Here is an 11,895-nt window from a genome sequence, read left to right on the forward strand (position 1 = left end):
CATTTAATTTTAAATCAGTTTTGATTTTCTTTTAATTTCATTCTGTGCAGTTCAGTCTGATTCAGTCTGGTTCATTTCAGAAATCAGTGCTGCTTTACAGGTCTTAGGCTTAAACCTGGCGAACAAGTACAAGGCAACAGAATCTAAAAAAAAAATAACTTCCTGAAAGGAACAGGTGTGTTTAATATTTGCTTGCCAGTTTTGCTATACATTTAAAGAATTCTGGCAGCATTCTGTGGAGAGAATCATCATTGGAAGAGCGAGTGTCTTACTCAAATACTGGGAGGTTCAACAGAAGCTGTTCCGTGTTCAGAATTTATAGTTTTCTCATCTCTCTGAGAGCTTGGAACGAAGGAACATAGTAAAACATATTTTCTCTGTTGCTTGGAGGTCTCACACTGTAACTTGAAAAGGAACAGCAAGTTCTGTTTGCTTCAACCTTTTTTTTCAGCTGTAATATTCCACAACCAGATCACATAAGATAGATAGATAGATAGATAGATAGATAGATAGATAGACAGACAGACAGACAGATAGATAGACAGACAGATGGACTATGGAAAGAACTGGATAGATAGATAGATAGATAGATAGATAGATAGATAGATAGATAGATAGATAGATAGATAGATAGATGGACTATGGAAAGAACTATGGATAGATAGATAGATAGATAGATAGATAGATAGATAGATAGATAGATAGATAGATAGATAGATAGATGGACTATGGAAAGAACTGGATAGATAGATAGATAGATAGATAGATAGATAGATAGATGGACTATGGAAAGAACTATGGATAGATAGATAGATAGATAGATAGACAGACAGACAGACGGACTATAGAAAGAACTATACATAGATAGATAGATAGATAGATAGATAGATAGATAGATAGAAGAAAGGATGGATGGATGGATGGATAGAACTATAGATGGATGGATGGATGGATGGAACTATAGACAGATGGATGGATGGACAGATATAACTTTGGATGGATGGATGGATGGATGGATGGATGGATATAAATATAGATGGATGGATGGAACTACAGATGGATGATGGATGGATGGAAATATATGTGGATGGATGACAGATAGAACTTTGATTGGATGGATGGATGGATGGATGGATGGATGGATGGATGGAAAGAACTATAGATGGATGGATGGATCTACAGATGGATGGATGGATGATGGATAGATAGATAGTACTATAGATGGATGGATGGATGGATGGATGGATGGATGGATGGAAATATAGATGGATGATGGATGGACAGATAGAATTACAGATGGATGGATGGATGATGGATAGAACCACAGATGGATGGATGGATTTATAGAACTATAGATGGATAGATGGATGGATGGATGGATGGATGGATGGGTAGAACTATAGATGAAGGGATGGATGGATGGATAAATAGAACTATAAATTGATGGATGGATGGATGGATGGATGGATGGATGGATGGATGGATGGGTAGAACTATAGATGGAGGGATGGATGGATGGATAAATAGAACTATAAATTGATGGATGGATGGATGGATGGATGGATGGATAGATAGATATCCATTCAGCTGACACTTCTAGTTCTCTTCATTCTATATAACTTCACTCCTGTGTTGTCTGTGTTCAGGAGCTGTATTATGAGGACAGACACTACCATGAAAACTGTTTCCGCTGCTCGCGCTGTGGACGTTCACTGGCCGACGAGCCATTCACCAATCAGGAAGGCGCTCTGGTGTGTAATGACTGTTACTGCAACGAGTTCTCTTCTAAATGTGTGGCCTGTGACAAGACTTTGATGCCAGGTACAGTTCTCACACATATCCATACACTTAAAATGTATATACAGTACTGTGCATAAGTTTTAGGAAGTTCTGAAAAATTTTGTATAGTGAGGATGTTTTATAGAATAATGCCTTGAATATTTTTTATTTATCAATTAACTTTGCATAAAAGCAGCAAAACTCCAGTTTAGATTTCAAGTATTCGTAGATATTTTTACGTAATGTTTACATTTTTACATTTGGACAGCCACTAAACTTACAATATAAACATGTTTGCAGCATCTAAACTGTAACCGCTTTTACATATGTGCAGCTTTAAAGATGTACAAATCTTTAAGAATCTCATCGCAACTTAAATTCCCTGATCCTTTAACCTTACACACTCAAACAAGGAAGCACAACAATTATCACAAATGAAAACTTCATTCCTGAAAGTTCACATCTCACATCTCTGCCACCCTGTAATCTGACAGGAAATTAGGTTTAAACAGTATTTCTCACTCAGCTCGCTGAGACTGAAACTGAGTTAATGAGTTTTGATTGGGCGAAAGGGTGTGGCAGTAAAGATGTAACGTGTGATTACAGACACGCTCTACTGAGAGACAAAACCCTCCAGCAACACTCACACACACGCCTCAGGGCCTGACGCCAGCACACGGGCATATTAATGCCCATAATTACATTCCGTCGCCTGACTTTCTCTCACTCTGGATTTTTTCAGAGTGAAATGAGAGATGGAAAAATGTCCAAAAGGATTAAATTACAAACTGAGAGTGGCAGCTCTCTCCTCCCGCATTTATTGAAAACATATTGGCATCCTTAGTCCCCCTGTGGGCTCGTTTCACACCTATTAGATAAAGGGAAGAGTCATAATACAATGATCAGGTGTGCCATTTTCCCACCAAACCTGTACGTTAAATCTGTAACTTACGCATTCCAGACTCCAGGCGTTAGATACATTTGTTTTTTGTTTTTTTGTGCAAAATACTAGCTGAGTCATTCCTGTTATGCAGTACTTTTTGAAGGAACTTTTTTATGTGTGTGTTGTAATTTACGGAAGAATAGTATTTAAATAAAGACTTTCAGACATATACTCTGGTCAAGCTGAGGCACTTAAACTTCATTAATTATAATTTTATTTTATTTACATAACGGCAAGATAATTAACAGAATGGAACCTAACAGGATGGAAATAAAAAGCTAGTTTTTGCTCAGTGAGGGATTGAGAGTTAACTTATGAGGGTGTCAGCTTGAAGTTGCTTCACCATCTTTTGAAAATTTGGTATTATTTTGAAATGTATTATATATTGAAGTTATGAGAAACTATTATAATGTTTTAGAGTGAGACAAATGAACTACAACCCCAATTCCAAAAAAGTTGGGACAGTATGAAAAATGCTAATAAAAACAAAAAGGTGTTATTTGTAAATTATATTCACCCTTTGCTATATTGAAAACACTACAGCTACACATTATATGATGTTTTACCATAGTTTTTTGAAAATGTACAATAATTTCAGATCAGATGATTGCAACACGCTCCAAAAATGTTGGTACAGTCGAGTGTCTACCACTGTGAAACATCACCATTTCTTCTAATAACACTTATTAAGCATTTACAAATCACTACTTTTTGTTTTATTAGCATTTTTCATATTGTCCCAACTTTTTCGGAATTGGGGTTGTAATACTACAAAAAAGAATTTATCAAATCATTGCAATTACTTATTAATGCTGATTTTTTTTTAATCTATTTTAAATTAATTTTAATTACATTAGCTATAATAATTAATTATTTATATTTTATATTCTTTTTATTTTATTTTGTAATTTTATTTTGTAATTATTTAAAAAAACATATTTCATTTTTATTATTATTTTAATTTCATAGTTGTTTTTATTTATATATATTTTTTTCTTATTATTATAATTTTATACTGATGTTTTTGTTGCTGTTTTCCCACCAAAATGACACTTCCTTCTTTATAATATCATTATAGTTCTAGAGTTTGTAGTCTTTAAAGGGATATCCCTTATTTAACCCTTTAAGCTCAACCAAGAAAACATTTATTATCAAAATATTAATAACTACAGTCTTTACCAACAAACAATAGGTATCGTTTTAAAGCATAGAAGCTGTAATTTACAGTGCAATTGAAAAGCTTTGAAATTTGCAGACAACTAAGAAGTGTTCCGTTTTGATCATTTATTCATAATTTTGCACTGCGCATTTTATTGTAATTGGTAAAAACATCAAACTGATCAAATAGCCATGTATCATATGTCGTTTGAAAGCTCTCAAAGAGTATAATTCAACCCATCCAACTCACAGACAAAAATATAGCGAGTAATAGCTAAGTATTTGTCTTTGACAAACATGTTACATGTAAACAGGTGTTGCTTATATGCAGCGTTTTCACTTATAACTTCACAAAAAACAAACGGAACATAAAATATTACATATCATTATATAGAGGAGGCAGTTATCTTTAAAACAAGCCCACACACAATGTAATCAGGTGCATGGATCATTAGATAATCCACACAAAGCACAATGTGTACACAGCACATAATGTGCTATCTGGTTAAAAACATGCTAGCTGTCCTGGATCAGATGACTTCATCAGAAATTATGTAGTACGTTGTCTAGTGTAATGAATCCAATCGTATTCAGATTCAGATCACTGCAAACAGAGGTGGAAGTCATCCAAATATGGGCAGAGATGATCGTTCACTCTAATTACATATGGCCACCTGGAAATGGCACCAAGTACATGACACTCAATGATGGCTCAAATGACACAGAATGGAACTGAATGAGATCTCATTACTCATGCCTGCATGCTTTGGAGGAGAGCATACCATTAGTCATTGTTGTGTAATTAGTTCTAATGTACAATTATTATGTTTTAATTGTTTGGAGTGGCTTTTGGACTCTTGGAGATGTTTTTGGACACTAGGATAAATACATTTGTAATGCTATAACTTTTGATTGCTTTGTCATGTCAACAAATGATTTCACTCGGTTACAGGTGACATGATTGGGAACAAAACAAAAGCAGCTTTTCAGAGCTACCTAATTTACACCCAGAGATATATAATGTCAAATCAGAAAAAACAGTTCAGTTTTGGCTTAAGTGTTTTTGTGATTTGATAAAAAAAAAAAAAAGAATCTAAAGTTTTCTTTAAAATTAGACCAAACACTAGGACCCTCCTTGTTGTTGTTGTTCATTCTGGGTATGCTACTGAAATAAGAAATATTTAAAAACACCCTCAGACCTTAAATGGTTAAAGAAATAAAAAAAAAAAAAAAAAAAAAAATTAAAAAAAAAAGTATAAATGGAATTTTTTCATAAATTATCAGCAACAAGGACATTGTGAAATGATTTAAATTTAACCCATATATTAACTTAATTGTGGTATTGTGGAGAAAAAATAATAATAATAATACTATTTAAATCTGTGCAAAACTTTGAGTTTAAAAGTTATCCAATATATTAAGACATACAGTATTTGATGTGGACATGAATTTGTACTCAGTGATTGCTGCATTCTTAGCCTACAGTGGTTGCATGCCTTATAAATAAAACTCCTACACAAGAATTTTTGGAGATCCAGGGCAGTTCAAGTTCATGAGAATATGCATATTTTTGTAGGCAGACATGTTGTGTGCTGTTGCATGTGTAGATTCTCTAGGTGACAAAGGCCTCTCCATGACTTAGCTGTGTAGCTACTTGTTACTTACCACATATGCTGGGCCACCCACAATCATATAAAGCAATGCTTGAGGAAAAACCTGCAATGCATGAACAGGTGAGGTTTCTTCTTTAGATAAATCCATTGCCAAACAGCTGATAAGTACAAGCACATAGACAGATTAAGCAATAGAGGCGGGATTTGACGTTAGAGTAGTGCTATGATTTAAAGACCTAAAAAAGATCAAAGCTATGAGATCATGACTGGCTCTGAATTTAAAGTCCTCATGAAATCAGAGAGCTGTTTGACGCGACTAAACTAGAACATGAAAACGTACAACGAGCCAAATGTAAGTATTGTAACGTGATTCTATGAGACTAGGTTACATTTGTATCATAGTTTAAAAGTAAACATCACCAATCTGTTTCCCTCTCAGGTTCTAAGCGGTTAGAGTACGGGGGAAGCACCTGGCACGAGGAATGCTTTGTTTGTTGTGGTTGTGAGGAGCCCATCGGCGCCCAGGCGTTCATCCCAGATAAGGGTGACTACTACTGCGTGCCCTGTTACGAGGGACGATTTGCACCACGCTGTGCTCACTGCAAACAGGTGGGAATATGATAAACTCTCCATATAACATAACGTATTTCAAACCTGAAAGAAAATAAATATGAAATGATTTTTGCTGATCTTCTCTGTTACAGACGTTGGTTCAGGGTGGCATTACGTACAGAGAAGAGCCCTGGCATAAAGAGTGCTTCCTGTGTACTGGTTGCAAAGTCCAGCTCGCCGGGCAGGCCTTCACCACTCAAGGGGAAGACCCGTACTGCGTCAAATGCTTTAGCAACCTGTATGCCCAAATATGTGTCGCCTGCAACAAACCCATCACAGGTTAGTGTGTGTGTGTGTGTGTAAAGGCCTATTCACACCAAATTCGTGACGAATTTGCAAGACGAACTGCCAAACTAAGTGTGTGTCCTTTATAACAAGACTGCTTCTGAGTCTCCACAGCTGCTAACACGGACACTTTGTCACAAACAAGAGACACAGTTGTCCTGTTCTGAGTCATGTTTTTGGAAGGCAGTGGTAATGAGAGTGTAGAATCATTGAGTTACACTGAAAAAGCTTTGTTTTTGCATGTGTTGGTCAAGAAGGGGGTCAATAAAGTCTAAATAGAATATTTATATAAGTCATTGACAAGTAAAGTTGTCCGAGGTGATAAAAATGAGAAATGCTTTAAAAATCTAGTTTAAAACACATGTGCCAAGGCCACAGAAATTTAATCTTTATATCCATGTTGGTTTCACAAATGTTTGAAAAACAGTTACCTATAGCAATGCAAAATATACTATATGTATATATACAGGGGCGCAAAAATGGGGCATGCAACATGTGCAATGCAAATAGGGGCCTGGGTAGCTCAGTGGTAAAATACGCTGGCTACCACCCCGGAGTTCGCTAGTTCGAATCCCAGGGCGTGCTGAGTGACTCCAGCCAGGTCTCCTAAGCAACCAAATTGGCCCGGTTGCTAGGGAGGATAGAGTCACATGGGGTAACCTCCTCATGGTCACTATAATGTGGTTTGTTCTCAGTGGGGCGCATGGTGAATTGAGTGCGGATGCCGCGGTGGATGGCGTGAAGCCTCCATGCGCGCTATGTCTCCATGGCAACGCGCTCAACAAGCCACGTGATAAGATACACGGGCTGACTGTATCAGACACAGAGGCAACTGGGATTCGTCCTCCGCCACCCAGATTGAGGCGAATCACTATGCGACCACCAGGACTTAAAGCGCATTGGGAATTGGGCATTCCAAATTGGGATAAAAAGGGGAAAAATCCCCCCCCCCCCCCAAAAAATAACCAAAAACACAATTTTAAACAATAATAAAAGAATGTACTTGTATTTCATTTAATTTAACTTAAACTTTTCTTCGCATTTTAAATGGGTTCAAAGATGAATTTTTATGTTTTTATTTCATTTTATCAAGAGGTACCTTCATAGCTACCGCTCACCCTCTGTCTACCGATGTTGCTCTGACTGTCACATGACAAAAATGGTCAGAGTGGGAATGCATTCTAGCCTGGGGTGCAGAACAGTAAAGAAAGATGGAAAATGAAAAACAGTGCTTTAAAATGAAGAAAACAATGCCCTAGTGGATAAAGAGAGATTGTTAGGCTAAACTTATCATTTTATCACTTAAAATCTTGAAGAAAGGCTTTAAGTTAACTGACATTTAACATTGTCAAGAGGTACAGATGGCTAGCTAATGTAAATATTAGCACATTTCCGAGTAGCTTTTCTGTCACGGTTATGCAAAAAGTGGTCGTATGTTTGGGAATGGCCGTTCAGTCGCTTTACATTTAGAGAGAACTTTAAGAACATTTAGACAGTAGCGGATTTAGGCATGGGTGACGTGCAGTTGCCCAAGGCGGCATCTTGCAGGGGGGGCACCCACACAGACCCAGGTGTGTTGAAGCGGGTTTCGCCCAAGGCACCATACAACATGGTGTGACAATTATTTAATCAAATTAATCACAATTAATCGCAAATATAAATATTTGCTGGGAAAGTCCCTCAAAAAAACAATAATTTTTATACATACAGTATATAATAAAAAAAAAAATATTCAGATAATTAAAATGCATGACATTAATTTGGCAGAGGAGTTAAGCATTGATAGGACAATACAAAAAGTGGCTTTAGAATCCAATGTATTGTTTATTTGCATATCATTAAACATAAGCCTATCATTGGCCTCAGGGGCGGACTTGCCATAGGGAAAACCGGGACTTATCCTGGTGGGTCAGCCGCCAAACAGGGGCCAAACGGGGCCAAACAAAACCCAAGCTCATCAACATTTGGGCCGGTTTTTATTTAAAATCCAGGGCCGATTTCTCTTCTCAGTCTGCCCCTGATTGGCCTACAGTTCACAGCAATCAATTTTGCAGTTGAATTTGTGAATCTGTCCGAGATTTATTACGAGGGCTTGTCAAAAGACGCGTCAATGTACACCTCTGTCAGACGGACGCTTTTGGAGCATCTCACTTTGGTTGTGTTGCGTCATAAACATAACATTTTTAGGTCACTGTGTCAAGTTAAACGTAGTTTAATACTTAGAAAAACACGTCTTGAAATCCCTTAATTCGGATTTGCGCTCCATTAAGCTAAGAACACGTCCTCGTGTTGTGCTGTCTGCTGAAGGGTTGGTTTGTTCTGTATAAGCTGTGCGTCACCTATACAGCTAAAGTTTCGCCTACTGCCCCCTGGAGAAAACAGGTGGTACTTCAAGTTTGAAATGCTCAGGAATCTTACTTATTATGGTACATATATTTATTTATTTATTTATTTATTTTTACATTTATTTATTTAGAAGGATTGGGTCGAGTGCTTGCGAAACAGATGCGTCTTTAGATGTTTCTTGAAGGTGGCTAGAGAATCCGCTGCTCGGCTGGGGTTTGGAAGGTCATTCCACCAACGAGGAACGGATGAAGTGAAGGTCCGGGAAAGTGATTTTGTGCCTCTGTGAGATGATTCCATGAGGCACCGGTCACCCGCTGATCGGAGGGCACATAGACTTGAAGTAGTGAGTGAAGATAGGGGGGTGTGGAGGCAGTGGTTGTTCTGTAAGCAAGCATCATAACCTTGAATTTGATGCGAGCAACCATCTGCAACCAGTGCCGTTTGAGGAAAAGAGGCATGACGAGCACTCTCTTGGGCTCGTTTAAAAACCAATTGTGCCGCTGCATTCTGGATCAGTTAAAGAGATTTGACTGTAGATGCACAAGAGCCTGGACAAGGAGAATGTCAAGAATATCATCATTTTCTTAGGGTTTCTTCATTTGACCTGAACAAAATGTATTAAAAAAAAAAAAGAAAAAGAAAATATCAAGATTACACTGAACTCAGAAATTCAATACATGTTCATCATAGAGGTAGAGGTATTCTCAAAGAATGGTTTTGTGTGATTTGCATTTTTAATGTTTCTTTGAATAACTTAATAGATCTGGACAAAACAATTGACACTTTATATGTTTTAATTTCTTACATTAATACTAACCTCAAGGCAAGTTCTGCAATGGGCAGTTTAAAATTCTGTCATTATTTACTCAACCTTATGTTGTGCCAAACCTGTATGACTTTCTTTCCTCAGTGGAACACAAAAGGAAATGTTTTGAAAAAACTTTCACGCTGCTCTTTTCATACAATGAACCTGAATAGGAAATGGGGCTGTCGAGTGCCAAAAATTACAGAAAGGCTGAGACTAAAAGCAAAAAGCATATTCTTTGTACCTAGTAAAAAAATAGTGGCAGATACTATTTGCACCCATAATTAAATACTAACATACAGGGGAAGGGGCATCACTGCAGCACGTTTATTTAGAGTCCAACAGACACCCTAACCCTAATCTTCAGTTTTTGGTGGAAACCATGGTTAATTGCATTAAAACTATGGCTTCCACCAAAATCATGGTTACTACAATATAACTATAGTAAAACCGTGGTTAATTTTACCCAGATCAAACCTTTCTCTCAACATCTGACCTTCAACGGGATCAAATCACTGAGGAAATCAACCTTTATATTCATTTTTATTTATAATTGTATTTTTAAGTTTATAGGAAACAGGATGGTAAAACTAGGACAAAAGGCGTAATCGAACCCGGGTTGTCTGCATGAAAAATAATTGCGTATTTGTCTAATGAGATTTGAGAGGTACAGCTAATGGGAAGATTTTTAGCAAATAGCTAAAAATTTCAGTCTATTCCACATATAGCTATTGTATGACTTCGGAACATTTAGAGTGTAGAGTGTGAGTCGAATAAACTTTAATGACACTTTTATGATGCTTTTTTGTGTCATTGTTGAAGCTCGACACTCTTAGTCCCTATTCACTTTCATTTTACAGAAAAGAACAGCTGTAACATTCAGCTAAATAACTTCTGTTGTGTTCCATGGAACAAAAAAAAAAGGAAAAAAAAGGGTAAATTAAGCCTTTAAATCTCAGCTAAACAGTTTAAATGAATATGCTTTTGTTTTACATCCTTATAATGTTGTTTTAGTGTAATGAGGGTCAGCAGAGATTATATAATGTGCTGCTCAGATCAAACCTTGCTCTCTGTCTCTCTCTCTCAGGTTTTGGAGAAGGGAAGTACATCTCGTTTGAGGATCGTCAGTGGCATCAGCCGTGTTTTAAGTGCTCAGAGTGTTCAGTGTCTCTGGTCGGGGCTGGATTCTTCCCTGACGGAAAAAAGATTTTCTGCAAAAGCTGCAATGCCAAATAATCCAATCTTTCCTATAAATGTACTATAGCCGTTTGTGAACAGATACTCTGTGTAATATAAATACATTTATGGAATTTTTCACATAGTTTATATATGAAATTGTTTCAATATTACATTTTTCCAAATCTATATGTTAAAAGTCTCTTTAAAAAATGACATGTATCATGGCGACTTCAAGAGCATACATTTTGTTTTTTTTACCTTGCATGTGCCAATGGCTCAATTTCATGAAATGCTGTTGTTTTTATAATTGAAGTCCTCTTTTGCATAGTTTTGCTTTTAGATTTGAGTAATTTCCATGCACCCCATGTTTGCATAGTCTTCAAGCCTTTATATTGGCTTTAGACAGCAAAATTCCTCATTGAAATGTACATCTGAACAATAGACACACTGACCCAAATGACTGTTAATCTGTGAACTCATGCGTTCACTGAGAGCAGAAAATGCTGTTAAAGCGTGGAGGAAAATATTATTGTCTGTATTTCACACCGTACACTTGACCAAGTGCACCATTTAAATGCACAAATGCATGCATTTATTATCTCTCACATTTTAATATATAAAAAAGTATTAACAATTCAAACAAATGTTTATATGAATATTTCAGATGTTTAATGACATTTTTGCGTCGCATTTGCATTGCATTGTAACAAATATATACAATGACCTCTTTATTGAGTCTTTGAAAACAACATTTATTCAAGTTGAAGCCAAATGATGTCATACTTTGTATAAATGTTATGTACTAAATAGCTGCCCAACAACAACATTGCCCAGCATATTTGCTTAGAATAAAAAGATATTTAAAATGCGTAAATTCAATTTGGAGCTTGTATGTCCCATTTGAATCAAGCTGTTAAATATATTGAAAACTGAATTAATTTGGATATTCTCAAATATCTTTAAATTTGACATGGTCAAGCTATGGAAACTTTGGGTGGGTTTTTGTGTGTGTGTGCAAGACTCCACCCTAACATATCTGTTAATATCTGTTAAATAGATAAGATGGAAAATCTTGTGTAAAACATTTATTTTTACCTCGCTGTTTGCCCCTTTTACAAGATGCAATATTTCGGACAGATTTTTACCTAAATAAGGACATGCAACACTAAAAGATA

General features: G+C 36.4%; 1 protein-coding gene across 2 annotated transcripts in view; it reads left to right on the forward strand.

Annotated features, from left to right (window-relative positions):
* Positions 1–11,624, forward strand: part of fhl3b (four and a half LIM domains 3b) — a 35,940-nt gene extending 24,316 nt beyond the window's left edge. For both annotated transcript variants that reach the window (XM_051670710.1, XM_051670711.1), the window contains exons 3-6: positions 1,647–1,821; positions 5,933–6,102; positions 6,198–6,384; positions 10,629–11,624. In XM_051670710.1, coding sequence (XP_051526670.1) covers positions 1,647–1,821; positions 5,933–6,102; positions 6,198–6,384; positions 10,629–10,777 — 681 coding nt within the window. In that variant the 3' untranslated portion in view covers positions 10,778–11,624. The remainder of the gene's footprint in view (positions 1–1,646; positions 1,822–5,932; positions 6,103–6,197; positions 6,385–10,628) is intronic.
* The last annotated feature ends 271 nt before the right edge of the window (positions 11,625–11,895 follow it).

The sequence above is a fragment of the Myxocyprinus asiaticus genome, chromosome 34 (assembly GCF_019703515.2).
Source record: "Myxocyprinus asiaticus isolate MX2 ecotype Aquarium Trade chromosome 34, UBuf_Myxa_2, whole genome shotgun sequence".
NCBI classification, from domain to species: Eukaryota; Metazoa; Chordata; class Actinopteri; order Cypriniformes; family Catostomidae; genus Myxocyprinus; species Myxocyprinus asiaticus.